This window comes from Onychomys torridus, chromosome 6, assembly GCF_903995425.1.
Source record: "Onychomys torridus chromosome 6, mOncTor1.1, whole genome shotgun sequence".
In the NCBI taxonomy this organism is placed as follows: Eukaryota; Metazoa; Chordata; class Mammalia; order Rodentia; family Cricetidae; genus Onychomys; species Onychomys torridus.
The window spans coordinates 25,329,114-25,349,981 of NC_050448.1; the positions used below are offsets into that span (position 1 = coordinate 25,329,114).

Genomic DNA, 20,868 nt, shown 5'->3' on the forward strand with positions numbered 1-20,868 from the left:
AATTATCTCTCTTGCCTTATGCTACTTTCGCCGCTAGGAGACGCCTGTAACCCACGTTTCTGGAGAAGGTCCTCATTCAAACACAGCTGCCACCAAAAGGGAAAAAAAAGCAGCTCAAGTGTTACAGTGGATGCACTGATTATTTACAGGGAAATCTGGCCATCTCTCCACGTTCTCATCTCCACCTCGGAAAGCTCGCTGGCTTTGTACAAACGCCCCAAGTCAGCTCAAACTTCAAGCTCCTTTCGGAGACGCAAACCTGCTACCCCAACACGTTTGCTTCTGCACCGTCATTCCGCGGCATGTCTCTCACACGTAAACATCACACACACACACACACACACACACACACACACACAAGTGTTCCGTTAGTACAAATAAACACATTAAAACATTACCGTCGTGTTTTAATTTTTTTTTTTTTTTTTTAAACAGGGCTCTCTAGGTTCCTAGTGAGTCAGCTTGAGAGCTAGAAAAAAAAATTCATTTTAACGCTTTAGATCTGAAGGAAGGAGGAGGGGCGGGAAGCACAGATGGCCACAGTGTATTAATATTCGGATACACTACGAGCCCCTTTTCATTGATCCACAGGTCCTTTTTCTGCTCTGCCGTTCTGTTCTCCGCCGCAGACGTGACGCTAAAATCATTTTAAACTGCAGCGGTTTGAGCTTGGGTTTGGCGAATGGTCAATTCACTGCAGCTGCAAAAGGCTTAGCCATGTTTGCTGGCTCCTTTTCCAGCTACCGGCTTAAAGGTAGAACCCATCTCTCAGCAAGAGCCCCTAGGGCTAGGGGAACAGGCTGTTAGACACCGACTCTCCAGACTGCTCCGAGCATGCCTCCGTGTCAATCACGCGTGGCGACGCGCATTCCTGTTTCCTTGCCCGAAGGCAATGTAACAAACCTTAGAGAGTGGACAAGGAACCTTCCCTCAGGTTCCAGTAGCGTTACTCTTGGGTCATTCATTACCAGGAAGCCTCAAGGGTTTTCATTCTAGTCTTTGACTTAAGGGGCTGGACCGGAAAACAAACAACCTATTCCTTGTGATAGCACATTGATTAGTATTAAAACATATACTTCAATATTTATCCTTGGAGAATAGGCATTAAACCCACTCTCCAGCACCCGAGAGTTGGTTTGCGCCGCCTTGAAACTTCAGGAGACCTGGGTGGGTGGATGCACCTCGGGAGTGGGCACCCGCGGCTAGTCAAGCGCGTCGCTCAGAATCCTGGGGCTGCTCCCCAGGGACTCGCACCGAGCTGAACGCCAGGCCAGCGAGAACCAGAGCCAGCACCAGGAATGTGCAAACGTGTCTGTGGATTCCCGCAGCGGTGCACACTCTATTCCCCGGTGCGTGTGCACCGCTGCACGGCTCACCGCCCCTCCCGCCCTCGCGGCCACCCCGCGGTCATTCTCCAGAGAGCTGTCCCCAGGCTGCGCATGGATCCTCCGCACCCTCTCTAGTATGGAGGCGGGGATGGATCGCCAATTGTAAAAGAAAAATTAAAAACTGAAATAGAAATCAGGCAAATAAAATAAAAGCCCGCGCTCCCCACCGCTGCCTGGCGCGAGGCCAGGCAAGGCGCAGGGATATTGCAAGCGCCTCTCAGCAATGGGTGGTGCTGGCACCGGTGCCCCTAGAGTAGGGTTTGACGATGGCGGGCTCCCATGCAAAAGCTACAAAGGAGCCCCCCAGTCCTCGACTGGGGTATCATAGTTCGAAGCCATGTCCCCAAACGAGATAATAAGCATTTTGTGGGTAGACGTTAGGTGGGTAGACGTCCAACCATCTACCCGTCTATAGGAGCTGTCACCCCACGTCCCTCAGTCTGAATCCCTCCGCTTTACGCGGGGGAAGGGGTTGTTCACCTCCACACTTCCATTTCAGCCCCTTCTAGCCTCCCCCCACACCCCCTACGGACCCTCCTGCTCTGATTGACACATGCCATTTTATGTCCGCATTTAAATTGTCCGCGCGCATCTCAGCCAGAGTCCCTTCATTAGGCAACCCCTGCTGACTACGACCCCAGGGCAACTTTCCCCCCTTCTTGGTGATTTCTTTCCACGACCAGCAGCAGGGAAAACACCTTAAAGGAAAAAGAATGTTAGCGTCACTGGAAACCCCGCTCCTTGGAGAGGCTACCGCAGCTGTTGCTGTTATGTTTTCGTATTTGCTGATGCAAACAGGGGAACCTCTCTTATTCCCTGCCCATTACCTGCGGCTGGGGACTGGGAACTTTCCGCGGCAGAGTCCCCTGCAAGCGCCTCGGGACCTGCGGGCTGTTCTCGCTCTCACACTCACACTCACTCAGGCAGCCAAGGCGAGAGTTCTGCCCCGCCCCTCCTGGCTGCCTGGTGACGTGAATACTTGACGGACACTTCTGCCAATGAGCAATCGCTCGGTGGGTGGTGCTCCTAAGCGATTGGTTGGCAGAATGAGGGCGCTGCGCAAAAACAGAGAAGCCGAGCGCTCGGAGCTCAGAAACTGCCAGCCGAGATCACAGGCTCTGAGGCTGAAGCTGGAGGCAGGATGGACTGAAAGGAAAAGAGACAGGTTAGAGGGGAGAGGCTTGGGAAGGAAACAGCAGAAAAGAAACCGCTCGCTGTGTTTACAGCAAAGCTAGGGACGGTTGGGTTGAGGACACAGACAGGACTGTGAAAGCCAAGAAATGCAAATAGAGCCAAAGAGGGGAGAAAATGTCAAGAGGAACGTCCACCCGGAGAAATGAAGAGAATGAAAGTTTTATGCTGCAGAACGGACCCGTGTTTTTCCGGCACAGAATTCTCTCGCTGTCTTTAAGCCCGCTCGCGCTTGCAAGCCATTGACATCAAGAGGCATGTTCAGCAGTGCCGGCAGCATCTCTTCTTCCTTCTCTTTCTCTTCATCGTCCTCCTCCTCCTCTTCTTCCTCCTCCACGTTCTCCTCCTATCAGGAAGAAGACAAACCTAGGACAGTCTTGAAATATCGAAATTTCCTCCTTGGGATTTGCCAGCGCCGCGTTGCGCCAAGACTGTCGGAATAAAGGAGGCTGACTATTGTATTATCGTTATTTTATTAATTGGTCAGTGGGAAGATTACATCTGAGCAGAGGGGACATCTGTCACCCTTTCTGCGTTAAGATTGAAAAATGAGGCTGGATTTGGGGAAGCTTTAAAATGAAGTAAAAGGAATAAAAAATTTAAGATAGCCACAGAAGCCCCCAAAGTAGCACACTATTTTATTTATATTTTTGAGATTATTACTTCTTTTGGTGGTGGGGGAGGTAATCGTGTGGCTAACTGGCTACGGGGGAGCGGCTTCCTTTCCTTTGGAGATGATTGTGCTGTTATTCTTTGCCTTGCTCTGGATGGTGGACGGAGTCTTTTCCCAGCTTCATTATACAGTGCAGGAGGAGCAGGAACATGGCACTTTCGTGGGGAATATCGCGGAAGATCTGGGCTTGGACATTACAAAACTTTCAGCTCGCAGGTTTCAGACTGTGGCCAACTCACGGACCCCTTACTTGGACCTCAATCTGGAGACCGGGGTTCTGTATGTAAACGAAAAGATAGACCGCGAGCAGATCTGCAAGCAGAGCCCCTCTTGTGTCCTGCACCTGGAGGTCTTCCTGGAGAATCCGCTGGAGCTGTTCCGAGTGGAGATCGAAGTGCTGGACATCAATGACAACCCTCCCTCTTTCCCGGAGCCGGACCTGACAGTGGAGATCTCAGAGAGCGCCACACCAGGCACCCGCTTTCCCTTGGAGAGCGCCTTCGACCCAGACGTGGGGACCAACTCATTGCGAGACTATGAGATAACCCCAAATAGCTACTTCTCGCTAGACGTGCAGACCCAAGGAGATGGCAACCGATTCGCCGAGCTGGTGCTGGAGAAGCCACTGGACCGAGAACAGCAAGCGGTGCACCGCTACGTGCTGACCGCGGTGGACGGGGGAGGAGGGGGAGGAGGAGGGGAAGGAGGGGGAGGCGGTGGGGGAGCCGGCCTGCCCCCCCAGCAGCAGCGCACTGGCACGGCCTTGCTCACCATCCGAGTACTCGACTCCAACGACAATGTGCCGGCGTTCGACCAACCCGTCTACACTGTGTCCCTACCAGAGAATTCACCCCCTGGCACCCTAGTGATCCAGCTCAATGCCACCGACCCGGATGAAGGCCAGAACGGCGAGGTCGTGTACTCATTTAGCAGTCACATTTCGCCCAGGGCTCGAGAGCTCTTTGGACTGTCGCCTCGCACCGGCCGGCTGGAGGTGAGCGGCGAGCTGGACTATGAAGAGAGCCCAGTGTACCAGGTCTATGTCCAAGCCAAGGATTTGGGTCCCAATGCTGTGCCTGCACACTGCAAGGTGCTAGTGAGAGTCCTGGATGCCAACGACAACGCACCAGAGATCAGCTTCAGCACGGTGAAAGAGGCAGTGAGCGAGGGTGCGGCCCCTGGCACCGTGGTGGCTCTATTCAGCGTGACCGATCGAGACTCGGAGGAGAATGGGCAGGTGCAGTGCGAGCTGCTGGGAGACGTGCCGTTCCGCCTCAAGTCTTCTTTCAAGAATTACTACACTATCGTGACTGAAGCCCCTTTGGACCGAGAGGCTGGGGACTCATACACCCTGACAGTGGTGGCCCGTGACCGGGGCGAGCCTGCACTTTCCACCAGTAAGTCGATCCAGGTTCAAGTGTCAGATGTGAATGACAATGCGCCGCGCTTCAGCCAGCCGGTCTACGACGTGTATGTGACAGAAAACAACGTGCCGGGAGCCTACATTTACGCGGTGAGCGCCACGGACCGCGACGAAGGGGCCAATGCCAAATTAACCTACTCCATCCTCGAGTGCCAGATCCAGGGCATGAGCGTCTTCACCTATGTGTCCATCAACTCAGACAACGGCTACTTGTACGCCCTGAGATCCTTTGACTATGAGCAGATCAAGGACTTCAGCTTTCAAGTGGAAGCCCGGGACGCCGGCAGCCCCCAGGCTCTGGCAGGCAATGCCACGGTCAACATCCTGATTGTAGATCAGAACGACAACGCCCCCGCCATCGTGGCGCCCCTGCCGGGGCGCAACGGGACTCCAGCCCGCGAGGTGCTGCCGCGCTCTGCAGAGCCGGGCTATCTGCTTACTCGCGTGGCCGCAGTGGACGCGGACGACGGCGAGAACGCCCGGCTCACCTACAGCATCGTGCGGGGCAACGAAATGAACCTATTCCGCCTGGACTGGCGCACGGGAGAGCTCCGCACTGCGCGCCGGGTTCCAGCCAAGCGCGACCCCCAGCGGCCTTATGAGCTGGTGATCGAGGTGCGCGACCACGGGCAGCCACCCCTGTCCTCCACAGCCACCCTGGTGGTTCAGCTGGTGGATGGAGCCGTGGAGCCCCAGGGCGGGGGCGGGGGCGGAGGCGGAGGGCCAGGGGAGCACCAGCGCCCCAGCCGCTCTGGCAGCGGGGAAACTTCCCTGGACCTCACACTCATCCTCATCATCGCGCTGGGCTCAGTGTCCTTCATCTTTCTGCTGGCCATGATCGTGTTGGCCGTCCGCTGTCAAAAAGAGAAAAAACTCAATATCTATACTTGTCTAGCGAGTGATTGCTGCCTCTGCTGCTGCTGCTGTGGCAGCGGGGGCTCCACCTGCTGCGGCCGCCAAGCCCGGGCGCGCAAGAAGAAACTCAGCAAGTCAGATATCATGTTGGTGCAGAGTGCCAATGTCCCTAGCAACCCAGCCCAGGTGCCGGTGGAAGAGTCCGGGAGCTTTGGCTCCCATCATCACAACCAGAACTATTGCTATCAGGTCTGCCTCACACCGGAGTCTGCCAAGACCGACCTGATGTTCCTGAAGCCCTGCAGCCCTTCCCGGAGTACAGACGCTGAGCACAATCCCTGCGGAGCCATCGTCACCGGGTACAGCGACCAGCAACCAGACATCATTTCCAACGGAAGCATTTTGTCCAACGAGGTAAGGCTGAAGCGAAAGAACCACCATCTCTCATCTCCTCCATCAGAAAGCCTTCTCTAGCCCGGCCCTGTATCTCTTCCCGTGCACTGTGTATTTTTAGGGTGTTAGCTGGTTTGTATGGCTGTGGGAAGGCGAGGGTATGGGGTCACCTTTTCTCACCTCGTGAAGTGTAACCTAACTTCCCTGTTGTTCCTGACTGCGCTCCACCCCTTTGCTTTTATTTTCATTCCCAGCGGCTTTGCTTCCTTGACACCTTGGAGCTTCCTCCCTCCCTCCTCTCATATTTGAAGTCCTGCCTTCTTTGAAACCTGGGGGACGGAAGAGAAAAATCTTGAAGAAAGAAGGAGGGGTGGGGGAGGGGCTTCCTATCCCTGACAAAGGTCTTTTTCTCTTTGCATCTGTCCCAGGCACTAATAAAGTTGGTTCAATTTTTGTTTGTTTATCACTGCTTTCAGTCGCGTGTACCAGTGAGCTATAGATTGTTTAACACTATATGATTGCCTAAATTGGATTGCATGTTTTAGTGACCAGTTCCTTCTCTGAAAGAAAAAGTCTTCAATTCTGTTCTGGACAGCTTTACACAGCTCTTGAAGCCGAATGCCCACACAGTGTGAATTTGAATGAAGTCCCTTTGGCACTGAACCCTGTAAGAGTAAACCAACTGAAAGCTTGAACAAGTCTCTTAAATATATCGTTTCAGTCATATTTACCTCCTTGCCATTGTTTTTTTGAGGAATCGCTCACCGCTGGCTTTCTTCATCAAAGAATCTGGCTTGTCAGTTCTAATTTCTTTTTAAAAGGCAGAGACATAGTGGAAAAGTTGGTGGGCGGGGACCGGGGAGAACCATGTAAAACAAAGTTTGGACTGAGGCGTGTGGGCTGTGTGGAGCTTGCTGAGGGCTTCCTGAGGGGAAGGTGGGGGCAGGATTATGGCAGTCTTTCTTGGCATCTCCTTACTTTGAGTCTCAGATATAACTCACTTACTTTCATGAATATTTGTACAGCTCATTTGTAACTTAAGTACCTTTTGAAAATAAACAACAAAATAATTCGAGAAAATATCCAAACTTTTGATTATTGAGCGCGCTGTTTTTCTTGTGTCCATCAGTATGCACTTAAACACTCTGGAGGCTGTGGAAGGACAAGACACAGAACTCAATTAGGGTAATTCTGTGCTAGACACAACAGTTTGCTAAGCCTAGCTATAAGGTTGATTGCATTCTCCCTTTGAAGTAAGACATATTTCCTGTGGTCCAGCAAGCGTTCCTCTTCCTGTTTAAGCCTTTACAGCTGAAAGAAAGAAATGGAGATTCAAATGTCTCTACACATTTCTCCTGCTCCGACCCAGTAGTCACTACTCTGTGGTCTTAGGAAAGCCTGTAAATTCATCAAAATGTCCACCAGTGCTTAAATCCAATGTAGTTCTTATTCTCAAAAGGAAAATGACCATTGTGCCCTCTGAATTTTGGTGCTCTTTATTTATTTATTTTTTTCCTAGAATAAACACCAGCGAGCAGAGCTCAGCTATCTAGTTGACAGACCTCGCCGTGTTAACAGGTATGAACTCTTTGCAATCCTCAACAACTGTGTGTAAACAGTTTTGTACATAGTAAAAGTAGGAAGTGGTGTGTTGTTTTGTGTTAAAAGACACAATGTATAAAGAATTTAAACTAGGGCAGAGCAGAAAAGTCCTGTATGTAGTTTATTTATCTGTGTGCTGTTGGCTATACAATGCTTTTATTTATATAAAATTATAAAATATTTTTCCAGTTTCTGTGACTTTTCCATGTGTTCCATGTAGCCTATGAACATGTCATAGACATGCACTTAGCTCCAGTCATAGAATAATGTCCAAACTTCACATGTTTGATGATTCAATTGACTGTGAAGTCTCCCAGATTTAAGTGGAAAAAAATGAGCTTCATGTGGAAATAGAGGTACATAAGAATTCCATGAATCTGCAGCACACATCTGTGACCATGTGGTGGCAGAAGAATGTTTCCTGTGTTTCTTTACCTTTTTTTTTTTTTTTAACTATCATTCTAACATTTTCCTTTTTGTGTTTCTAGTTCTGCGTTCCAGGAAGCTGATATAGTAAGCTCTAAGGACAGTGGTCATGGAGACAGTGAACAGGGAGACAGTGATCATGATGTCACCAATCGTGGCCAGTCAGCTGGTAAGTGTGATCAAACAGCAACCTAAATGCTTATTATGTAGCTGTTTATTTAAATGCATCTCCAAAAGATGATGGCTTAGGTAATGGTCTTCTATTGGTCACTGTATGCTCAAAGGAAAGATTGTGAAAAGTGTGACTTCCCTTTGGAATGTTGAGTAGGAATTACCTGCATCTATGAAGAATTCCTTCCCTATGTAATGTTATTTAATGGATTTAAGTCATATAGAGGTATCCACATATCTCTCATCTGGTCTGGTTCCCTGTCTTCAAATAGTTAGGGTATTATTAGACTTATTTATGTAGGAGGTAACTGAGATAAATTAACTTACTGAGCTTCACAAGGGAAAGAGAAAATAAATGCATGACTGGGCCCTAGAATCCAAACTCTATACCTTCTAGAGAAATGTATTTTACATACCAAATATAATAACCTGAGAAGAAATGATGTTTAAGCTCACAAATAGGTTCAAAGTCTAGTTTTCAATCCTGGGACTCTAGGATTCAGAACATTAGTAACCCTTTGGAGTAGCTAATGGTCACAGGTGGCAGTTTAATACAGTATAACTTTTAAATTGAATTTTATTTCAAAAATTTCTATACGCGTTTGACCTTTAATGATATGTAAGATATTATACTACTAATTACTAATACTAAAAATATCCTAAGAAACAAATTATATACCTTAAAAATAATTCATAAAATCATTTGCTTTCCTCTACTTCCATTTGGATTTTACCCATGAAAGATATTTGCTGAATTCTCTTTCTTCCTAATTCTATGTTTATTTGACACATGAGAAAATGAAAAGCCTGAGAAATTCCCAAAACATCTGAAAAATGTCCATCACTGGGCTACCGCTGGGAGACACTTAGCTCTCTAGATACTTGACCTCGATTTTATTCTATAAAATGATGGGGTTCCTTATTTTCAAGGTAATATTAGTCCTAGAGAGTATTCATTCCTTAAAACACTTGGTAGCCCTGGGAATGGTGCTGAGGCAGTGTGTCAAAGGGCAATGCACACCCAGTAGGACCTGGCAGCGGTGGTTGCTACAAGCCTCTCAGTTGGCTAATGTGGGCTCTGTGGCTCTGTCTGTGGCTGCTTAGTCTTGGGAAACCCGGGCAAGAGGAAAGGAAAAAAAGGCTGCTCAAGGGTCTCTTTATATTGCTTCAAGTCATTAATATGCAGACCTAATGAGACTTGAGAACTGCCAAGAATCCCCGGAGGTCCCTGCCCCTTGCGGGCCTTCACGCTAAGTGAACAGAGCATCTATTTAGTGTCTGGGATCCTGACAACAAACCAGACCTTGCCAGCAGTTTATATGTGAGTACAAAGTCTCTTTCATTTTTGCCCTATATGTGGCATATGATTTATTGTTATCATTTAAAACTGTATATTTAAAATTATTCATTTATATTTTCCCCAAGTTTCTAATTTAATCCCAGCCTTTTTTCCCCAACAAAACATTCAACACAAGAAAAACAAAGCTGCTACATGTTACTTTACATGCATTTTATTTCTTTCCCACCCACTCCCTTTTGTGTTTTTCTTTCTTTTTCTTTAAGTAGCACCCCAGTCTCTGTGAACATTTTAATCTAGTCACTTAGACGTACATAATGAGCCTAACAACCAATGCAGAGAGAGAGGAATGGAGAAATCTTCTCAAGGAAGACGAAATTTGTTAGATATTCCTGTTACCATGTCTCCATGGGAGCTATTTTATTTCACATACTGTTGTCATTTTGTTAATGATTCTTCAAAAAAACAAAATTGGGATTTCAGCTCCTTTTAAGGACCATTAAAATGCAAAAATGTGATCTGCAATAGGTTTTAAATAGACAGGGCAGTTTCTAGTTTTCATCATCAAAGTGCTGAACTATTTGTCCCCATATCTAAGTTGTTAAATGTGTAGAGGTGTTATAGAAACACCTCTCATTTATGCAGCGCAGGGGTTACAGGGGAGACACAATAAACTGGGCACAATAATTGCTGTTTTGCAGTTGAAAGAGAGCACTTACAGTGAGAAGTAATTGCACCTTCATGTTGAATTGATCAGTTGTCATATGCTTAATTTTATAGTAAAAAAGTATTCTGAGTGTTTTTAATGTAAAAATCTGAATGCATAAAATTAAAATGCTTGTTACTAAGTGATGATTTGCAGTTCATACTACTGTTTTGGGTTATAAACCTCTCAGCAAGCAGCAGAAATATATCAGAAGTGAAGTTTGCTAAAAAAAAAAAAAAAAAAAAAAAAAAAGTGATTTATTTCTTGGTAAAGGCAACTTATGTTGATCTTCCAAATTTGCAAAATTAGGTGATTAAGCAAATCTCACTAAACATATTAGGAGAAAATTTAAAATGATAGGAATAAAAGTAAAAAGGTTAAAAACCCTGAATTCTCTCTTTCAGCTTGTGTCTCTTGCCAGCACACAATGTAGCTTACTGCTTCACCTGTTCAAATTGCCTAACTTTTGCTTTACCTCTTCATTTTTCTGTTAACCTTACTTTATACTTATTTATTTTTGCATGACTTATATTTATTGTCTTCTGTTATGTTCTTTTTTTTTTCTCCCTCCTGCTCTTCTGCTATCTAAGCCTTTAGCAGCCCCCAGCCTTCTTCACAGAAAGGCTGCCGACATGAAGGCAGCTGCAGAGAGTCACATGAGCTTTCTCAGTTGGCCACTGCACCTGGCTCCATGCACAATATTCCTGGGCTTGACCATTGCTCCGTAGCACAAGCTTTCTATAGCATTCTCAAGGTGCTTTCCATTTTTTTCCAGTGCACTATTGATGTATCAGTGAGATATGGCAGATGTCCAGGCAGATGTGGTGAAGGCTTGCATAAGCTTTTACAAGAGAGAAAACTGATTAACTACAGCCAAAGGGCTAAAAAGCAGATTTAATAAAGCAAGTCAGTATGCTAAAAGATTTATTTTTCTATCTTAGAATAAGGATATAGCACCGTGGTTATAGGATTTTAAATATAATTAACATTATTGAAGTATATTTATAAAAATCTATTTAGTTGTAAGAAATAGATCTTTATTAAATGCCTACACTATGAAAATACCACAACAAGTTGTGGATTTATTTTAATGCCTTTCTCTTTCAAAAGATACATTGAAAGGGAGAATTTTAGGTAATTTAGTCACTTATAACAACTAAAAATTGCCAGCTTTATCTTACAATATTTTGTTAAAAGAATTTAACGTATTTATTTATCATATACAGTAACTATTAGATATAAATTTAAAAATAACTAGAATTATCAATTTTTAAAAGATAATAAGTAAAATATATCATGTGCTACATGGATCCATTGGACAGCTACAACATCTGCCAAAGAATTCTTAGTTTTCATGAACTATAAATATATTTTTCTTAATTCCAGTAATATTTCAGATGTTGACTTATAAATACAGGGAATTCACTCTGGTTGTTTACAAAAGCTTGTCTGGGTTCCTGGGGAACCTAGTCTGATGATGTGAGGATGCTAATAACTGGGAAAATAGGGAGGAGAAAATACTGAATGGAGAAAATTATAAACAGTTTGAAAGGTGAGAGGAAGGGATAGAATTTTGATGTGTATTTTCATATGTTAATGAGTAACCAGACATATCTGACCCTGGCATAGACTTAAAAATTATACCTACCCTATAACTGTAGTTAATAGCTATGAAGTATTTTTGAATATTTGAAGGGTGGCTGGAAATTTTCTCAAAAATGAAGTTTGTTTTCTTTAAATTTGTTTTATCATACTTACTGAAGTTTTAATTAGAAAGAAGTATTATCTATTATCAGAAACAAAAACAAATTGGATACACTTCTTTCTTAATCATAACATTTCTCAGGGAACCACCTACAGCGATTGTCTAAAATATACATACATGGATCTTAAAGTTTATCTAAGTCTCTCGTTTCAGCTGTAATAATTGCAGAATAACTTATACCTGAGGATTGGAAAGAAATGATTGGACATAATGATTGCAAGTAAAATTACATATCTTAAGACATTTCGTAGATGTATCAAAATTTCAAAAATTTGTCTCTACACATGACATAGGTTTAATCATGAATGCATTTGAAGGGGAAATAAATTAAAGCTATTAAACCTTGAACCTTCAATTTGAGCCATAAGAACTTATCCTAACAAAGTGGATGTTCTGAATTGCATCACAGGGAATGGAACTGGCGTCCCCGTCACTGATGTGTTCACATTCACAAAAAAGAGAAAGGTTTTTCTATGCATTTGGTAATTAAAGTTACACAGTCAATGTGACTAATGACGAATGATAAAAGAACATTGTTAGTCATCTCACAGCTCCCCTGCGTGAGGACCCTTAATGGGACACATTTATTTCATTCTCAAACTATTTATCTAAATGACAAATGGGAAAAAATTCTATTTTCTATTAATTTCTCTGTTCCTTATTTGAAGTTTATTGATTATGCTGTGGTTTTCATTTTCATTCCTAGAACTGATTTTTTTCTCATGAGAAATATACTCCCTTGTTTTATTGACAAAACTGGTGAAATTCTCAGGCCCTATTTGAGAGACCTCACCTTCCGCTCTAGTTATATACAATGATGTATAACGTTGCCAAGACAGTTCCACTCCATAGGTCCATAAATTTGTTTAAAACCTTGCTTACCAATTTTGTCTTTTGTCAAATGACACTGTACTAATCTTTTAGTGTTCCTTAATTTTTGTTAATAGCATTCTTAAATGCTTTTTATCCTTTCTCAATCCATACAACTTTTTTGCATAGTATAAGGAAATTTTAACCAATATTAGGAGATATGGAAAAATTGTCAAGTTTGCAAGATAAAAAACCCTGTACAATTAAATATATAGTTAAATATAAACTAATTTCTACCAAATATCATCTGGTAACATCAAGAACTATCTTAACACTGGCACATTGGTTTACTAACAAGATGACAGTAATCTGAATTACAATTAATACTAGTCAGGAACACATAAAAACTTATGAATGGCTGGACTTTCATATGTTTGGCTGAATTTGCCTTACCATGATATACATCAATTGTATGAAGAAAAATGTTATTAACTGGAAAATCTGTCATTAGTATTTATCTTCCCATGATCGAATATGACAAATCTACATTAATATTTTTAACTTAATGATCCAGAATTCTTAAAAATTATTATCAAAATGTTTCTTAAAAATAATTACACATTATCATTTTTTCTTAAATATGACTTATGTGTTACACAAGAGCTGTGGTGATATTGTGTAAGAGCCTTCTTCTTCCCATCACTAAATAAAATAGGGAAAATTACACTAACAATGGATCCAAATAGAAGTCTTGTGCCTGGGTTGCCACCTATGCACCATATGAACATGTATCAGGGATATTCACTTTCTCTTTTAGCATGTATATCTCTTTGCAGAAATAGGGTTTGTCTAGAGTGTAGTAAAACATCTCCAGGATTTCTATTCTGGTCCCAGTCAGATTCTGTAATTCTGCTTCAGTATTTAAATTCCTCAGGAGATTACCCAATAGTAATTCACTTTCAGGCTTGTGCATGAAAATTATCAAAGTTATCAATTGGATGTTATAATCAAAGATGGACTTAGCATTATACATAGATTTGTTTAAAATGAAAAGTTATTATTTAGTGGGATTAACACATGGTAATTAACTTGGTGTTGTTTCCTCAAAAAGGATTTTTTTTTGTAGTTAATGACCTTTAAATGTAAAAGAAAATGCATGCAAATTCTATAAGTTTCATTATTTTGAAATATTTATTGTCTTTTACAAATATTTTCAAGTACACTATCCTTTAAATCAGTGAGCAACACAGAACATCTGTTGAAACATTAAAACTTCCTTAGAGAGCTTGAGATTTCTAGATATTTGTGCAATTAAGAGTCAAGTATACTCATTAAATATTCTATGTTAATTTAAAAGTCCCAGCTTTTCATACATTTGAAAGACCTTATGATATAAATTAATCATGCTTTAGTTATTTGAAATGAATCAAAATTGTGCTTACTAGATTCCTCTGTGGGGAACGTTCCTTGCAACTTAGCCAGATGAACTGAGTTTCATCCCTAGTAACCACATAGTGGAAGGAGAGAAACTACCCATGCAAGTTGTGACCTGACCACACATGTGCTATAGTATGTATACACAAAGACACACACAAATAAGAAAATGGTTATAATTTTAAAACACTAGAAAGGTTTTCCAATGTTTAAAACATTCAATAAAATATACTAGTATGTTTAGAAAAGCATTGGAATGATATTTCTGTTTATATTCTTTTCTGTGTTGTGCTCTACACCAAGTAAGTATCAGGTCGGGCATGGTGACAGCTGACTATATTTGGGAGTCTAAGGCAGGACAGTTAAGAATTTCAAGCTAACCTAGGCTGTTTAGAGATGTCTAGGTCAGCATGGGCTGGATAGCAAATCCCTGTCTCAAAAACCAGAAGAAAGGAAACAAAAATATTAGTGCCAGGTGGTGGTGGTGCACGCCTTTAATCCCAGCACTCAGGAGGCAGAGCCAGGCCAGCCTGGTCTACAGAGCCAGAGCCAGGACAGGCATCAAAACCACACAAAGAAACCCTGTCTCACCCCCTGCCCCAAAAGAAAGATATTATTCCACAGCTCTCAAATATTCTTGAACTAGTGAGATAACTGAATCAGTCAAGTGCTTGCCTTTGAAGCCTAAGGATTAGAGTTCAAGAAACCAAGTACAAAGAGCTGGATTGGGTGTGGTGTCATGCACTTGCAATCCCAGTGTAGGGAAGTGGAGACAGGCAGAATCTTAGAGCTCACTGCCGGACAGCACAGCTTACTTAGCAAGGTCCAGGTCAGGGACAGACTCTATCTCAAAACAAAACAAAAATTGTGGGTCGCATCTGAGGAATGACCTCTCTTATTTGTACATGCATACACAAATAGTTACATGTACAGCTGCACACATGAACACATACACACACAAATATTACATACAAATTCTTGTACATGATTCAAGAACTAGATAGACTTTCTTGGTCACAATCAGGTAACATTTAACTGCCTTGTCAATGAGTGTGATAAAATTTGTAGTGTCATTTTCAATCTTGGTACATAGAAGTTTGTGTTGACTAGGACAACCATTTACAGTACCGATGAGCACTAAGGAATATGTCAATATTATCTATAGTGGATTCTCACTGCATTTGGTTACCTCGGCTACACTAATTATAGCCATTTGTTTTTTGTTTGTGCAAGGTGGTAAATAATAAGCAATTTATAGGCATATGGACTGCCTGAATTCCAGTGACAGATACCTTTAGGAACTAATTTCCCAGGAAACTAAGAACCACACTATTTCCTATGTACAAAATAAACATAATTCTTGCCATTGGCCATTTGTCAAATTTGGGCTGAATTTCTGTTGAATTTCACCTTCTATTTGAAATCTAAAGTCTGTAGTGTAATTGTTGTCCAAGCTCCGCATACCCTTTCTGTGTATGTAGGACCATCAGCTGATACATTGTTGGAGGATACCGACTAAAAAGCCTATGGCTGAGATTTCCCTATGTTAGTAACTCGCGAGAGAGTTTTAAAATATTCTCTTTCTATTCACTATTTCCTCAACTGTTAAGAAGTTGACAGCCAGCATTGTTTTTGCACCAGTATTCTGAGTTTAGAAACTGTCTCTATGACGTCCTTGCCACAGAGTCTTACTTTTTATGTTCGCAGATCATTTATCCTGCTTTAAATGATAGGGAAAATGATATTGGGAATTTTTTTTGTTTCCATCAGATTTACTTATTTAGTAAAATGTTTTCACCCATCACTACCTTGCCTGTAGACTTTTCCCAACTGTACAGCTGCCCATAGTGACTACATCTGGAGTTTCTTGTCTCTTCCCTTTTCCTCTCTACTGTTTTCTTTTCTTCCAGGTATGGATCTCTTCTCCAACTGCACCGAGGAATGTAAAGCGCTGGGCCACTCTGACCGATGCTGGATGCCTTCATTTGTCCCTTCAGATGGACGCCAGGCTGCAGATTACCGCAGCAACCTTCATGTCCCCGGCATGGACTCAGTTCCAGACACCGAGGTCTTTGAACCTCCTGAAGCCCAGCCTGGAGCAGAACGGTCCTTCTCGACCTTCGGCAAGGAGAAGGCCTTGCATGGCACCCTGGAGAGGAAGGAGCTGGACGGATTGCTGTCTAATACACGAGCGCCTTACAAACCACCATATTTGAGTAAGTATCACAAAAGCTTACATCAAAGTAGTTCCTCTTAAGAACTAAAGGTCCACATTCTTATTGCTGAAAACAGTTTGAGTTCTTAGAAACGTTGATGAAAATCATCTTTAGGTTTAGGCAGTACTACAGGGTGGAAAACTGACAGTTCTCAGGAAAGTGGCCTCTGGTGTTAGGGTTGTATTTACAACAAAACACAGGCTTGGCTTTTATGAAAAATATTTTCAGATGTTCTTTACTTACCTAGAGTGTGGAACCCTGGCTTACTTGATTTCAGTGTAATTTGAAGGGCTAGTCAAAGGCAGGGTACTTTTGGGGAATGTAAGGGTTTCTGGGTATTGAACTGAGGGACTTGTACATACCAGTCAAACACTGTACCCCTGAGCTATGCCCCCTGGCCTAGTCTCATGTTTCCTAATGTTATTGGCTGCTATCATCAGCTAATTGTGGTTTTATTGTAAGGAAGTTAAGCACATTAGACCAAATTTAAAAAGTAGTATAGACATGCAGACCTCATGGAGCTTTCACTAGAGATTAGGAGGTTTGCTGGTAAGAACTCAAGTCGGTAATCAGAGTCAGAGGTACTGTGTGATAGAGGGACCAATGATCTTGTAGCATTGAGACTACAGAAAATATGGCCCTTAGTTCAATATAGAAACTGTATTATCTAAGTGGATTATCGTATATAGCCATCTGACCAATAAAAATGCTTGGAGTTTCTATGATAGATTTCCTTTGAGGATCTTGGTAATGAAATTTTCCCATTTAGTATCTGCTCCATGACATCATCTCTTTTTAGCTAATGGATGAGTACTATGTATAATTCAATTCTGGCTAAGCCACATAAATAATACTTGATATAAAAAATAATACTTAATAGAGGTAAAACCCACAGCAACTCAATCAAAAGCAAAATCTACCTGATATATAAATTCTGTTGCATTTGATATATTCCTTCATCTTATAGTATCAAGAAAATATTTGTTGGATCATAAGCCAGAAACAAAGATTGAGAAACACTGGAGATGTATCATTTCTATTTGAGCTGATAAAATAGGAAAGATTAAAAAAAACTTGAAGAAAACAAACTGAATATATATACATATATAACGTGTACATATTAAGACTATGTAATACAAAAATCACATAGTAAACCCATTGAAGTCATGGCTTCTAATGTTGAACAATAAGAATAGTCGAGTGTTCCACTGAGGACCTCATCAGACTCATAAACAGTGATGTCAATAGTGACCAAGGGGTGTTTCGTGAAAGATTGTGTTCAGATTCTCAAATTACATAGGAACATCACTGACTCCACGGGATACACTACTTTAGTATTACAGAGTCTATTAATGATGCCTTTTATTAATCACTGATATTTGATTAGGCTTCATTTTTATTTATACTATATAAAGAGCATAAGTACATAAATTATTGAGAGTCTAAGATCCAAAATTAAACATAATCACACATTCTAGGAGGAACATGTTGAGATCTTCTCAAATTGAATTAAAGATTTGAACTGTTCTAAAAATGAAATGTTTCCAAAATAATATGAATAATCCTAACTTGTTTATGTAATTTTAAGAAATATGTTTTTATAGAAAGCTATCATTGGCAATTTCAAGAAGAAAAACTAAAGGATATATGATTTTAAGGAATCAAAGCATATACTTTTAAATGAATGCTAAAGGGCATATTGTCAGGTAAATACACTCCACAGATAATGGAAAAGCAACTTCCCTTTTATAATATCAGTGAGCACAATACTTGGCAAATTACTCTTCTATAAAACTGGAATTTGTCACAACTAAGAAAGTATTTTCTGAACTGACTAGTTTTTGTTTTTAATAATGATCATAGTAATCATACTTTTTAATAAATAACAACACTGTCCTTAATTTAGTGCAAAATTTTCTATTTTTAAGAATCTATTATTCTCATTTAGAAGCCTGAGTTCAGGGACCATTGATTTCATAAGTATGTGTGTTAACATAATCAAATAAAATATCTATTATTGTACCTTGTAAATTTAGATTTGGTTGCATATTGATTGAACATGTCTGTTGAATCAAATTAGTCTCTAATTATGGCCTATATTTTTCACTATCGATTTTAGCCCACTAATACTGTTCTAAATCCTCAGTGTTTGAACTGAAGTGTAACCCAAGTAGAGAATAAACAAAAAAAGCCATTTGTATTTATAATGTACTTAATTCACCCTGAATTTTAAGCATGTATGAATTTCTCCTTTTTAAAAATAATAATATTCTAGTGATTTATGTTATATTGGACACAGACAATCATCTTTGAAGTTATATCTTGACACAGGGTCAATAGACACAGTCAATTTTATTGTTTGTATAATAGTACATACACACTATACTCAAGCGGTTTCTGGCCACCCCCCATCATATGGTGAGAGGGCTTAATTTTGTGTCATTTATCATCAGGAATGGAAATATTCTCATCTTCTAAATTAAAAACTATATCCATCGTGTGATTATAAAAGCTAAAAATTGACACTAATTACTTGCTTTTAATCAGAATGTTTAGATAATCATTGAGGCTGCTGTTTTACTTTTGTTAACTATGCATTTAGTTTTATAATGAGTGTAATATACATTTGATGTTTAGGAAGGTAGCTATATATTTAGTAATTTTTTAAAGTTTCCAAAAATGCCTAGTGAGGTAACCATTGTAATTTTATAATAATGTTGAGAAAAGGGCAACACGGATAAAAATACAAATCAGATCATTGTCTATGCTGGTAACTTCTGACTACTATGCCTCTGATAGTTTTTTTTTTTTTTTTTTAAGTTATACTAACTTTTGAAGAAAAAGAAAAGACACCAGGTGCTTGCACACAATGAAAATGAAGTTCACTTTGAAGTGGCAATCTCAACCAGTCACACATTCTTTCTTAACACATAAATAACATCCACAAAGTTCCACCCGATCTGTTCACTCAAAAAGGAACTGAAAATAACTGGCATCAAGTTGATCACCTCTATCAATACTTCCTTAGTCACAAACATTGCCTAACCAGTGTTTTCCTACTCATACTACAGAAATATGGATTTCATACTTGTGGTAAAACTGTATATTTTGGAAAAAGATATCTTACCAAGATTTACCTCAACCTTAGCCTCACCTTGCATTTTATTAGAGTATTTAAAATCCTAAAACAAAAACTTAACTTTTAACTAAAATTAATAATTGCTTTTGCCAATTTAAAAACCAATTTAAAAAGGGAAAAAAGCATTCTCTGGAGGTTGGAAATGACCTTGCACTTCTGTCATAAGGATTCCTAGGATATGTTTTTAATTGTAGACATTTTATTTAAAGCAATTTCATTCTTCAAATGACACAATGTATTACACGATACAATCTGGCTAGTCTCAGAAGATGAGAAGCAGAAATTAACCACAGAGATGAGAAGATGGATGCAAGCAAGGCAGTATGAGGACAGGTTCTCATGACCAAATAAAATGTAGGCACGCAAGTTACCCTGGCAGTTTTGAAGCTGAGACAGCTATGGCCCTGTGTGGCCAGCTTATCTAAGTTAATTGGTGAGTTTCAGGTTCAGTGAGAGACACTCTCTCATAAAATAAGGCAGAGAAGTGATTGGGAAGACACAATGTCAACCTGCACTGGCCTGCACATGCACCAACACAAGCACTGCACAAGTACATACCCATTCACGATTGTGTATGCACACACATACCCATACCCACACCACACACACACACACACACACACACACACACACACACACACACACACACTTTAAAAACAGCTTGAATATGCAGTTGATTAAAATAAAGGTGTTACTTATATAATTGACAAAAACTTGAATAGTTAAAACTATGCTGAGATATTTGGAATCATTTTTGAGTATATTTTAATGTGAAAATTTCTCCTAAGGCTTTTGTCAGTGAATCAGTGTGGTCCAAATTAGACAGCAGAGGCAATGCAGTAATAAATGTATAGGATACACAAGGAAAATTTTCTGATGATTTTATTCTTTTCTTTAAGATATGTTCATTTATGTCCTCTTTCCTTTCGATTTGTAATACTCATTTATCATGTATTTGTGATAGGGATTTTTTTTAACTTGTTCAGCATATTGAATGAAGTAATTAAACTTTACTGATGTAATGTTCTTGAAAACTTCTTAAACCCATGGAGTTTTCTAGACTCAATAGTTTAGAGGGAAACCACTTACTAAAACATACCATAGTCCATCGGGCCTTCATATTAGAAGCATCTCGATTAATGTTTGCACAGCAAGAGATCACCTGTCCCTCTTTGTTTACTTCAGCTTTGCATTCTTTTAAAGTTTTGCAGCTCACCCAGACCACATGAAAAGATAAAAAATTTAAAACATTGCAACTAAATTATTGCTGACAATTTACCTAGATTTCTACTTAGTAGATCCAATTTTGGTAAAAAGATCTTTTTGGCATCTGCTTCTAAGCACTTCCAGCCTCGAGCTGATGGGAAGTGAGGAACATG

The 20,868-nt window shown here is 41.0% G+C and overlaps 1 protein-coding gene and 1 long non-coding RNA gene across 5 annotated transcripts in view; one reads left to right on the plus strand and one right to left on the minus strand.

The window, feature by feature from the left end:
• Positions 1-2,312, minus strand: part of LOC118585827 — a 69,681-nt gene extending 67,369 nt beyond the window's left edge. For both annotated transcript variants that reach the window (XR_004945232.1, XR_004945231.1), the window contains exon 1: positions 2,216-2,312. This is a non-coding gene — a long non-coding RNA (uncharacterized LOC118585827). The remainder of the gene's footprint in view (positions 1-2,215) is intronic.
• A 157-nt stretch (positions 2,313-2,469) lies between these two features.
• The window catches only part of Pcdh10 (protocadherin 10), a 57,140-nt gene continuing 38,741 nt past the window's right edge, over positions 2,470-20,868 (plus strand). For all 3 annotated transcript variants that reach the window (XM_036190080.1, XM_036190082.1, XM_036190081.1), the window contains exons 1-4: positions 2,470-5,944; positions 7,443-7,501; positions 8,014-8,120; positions 16,045-16,350. In XM_036190080.1, the coding sequence (XP_036045973.1) occupies positions 3,314-5,944; positions 7,443-7,501; positions 8,014-8,120; positions 16,045-16,350 (3,103 nt within the window). In that variant the 5' untranslated portion in view covers positions 2,470-3,313. The remainder of the gene's footprint in view (positions 5,945-7,442; positions 7,502-8,013; positions 8,121-16,044; positions 16,351-20,868) is intronic.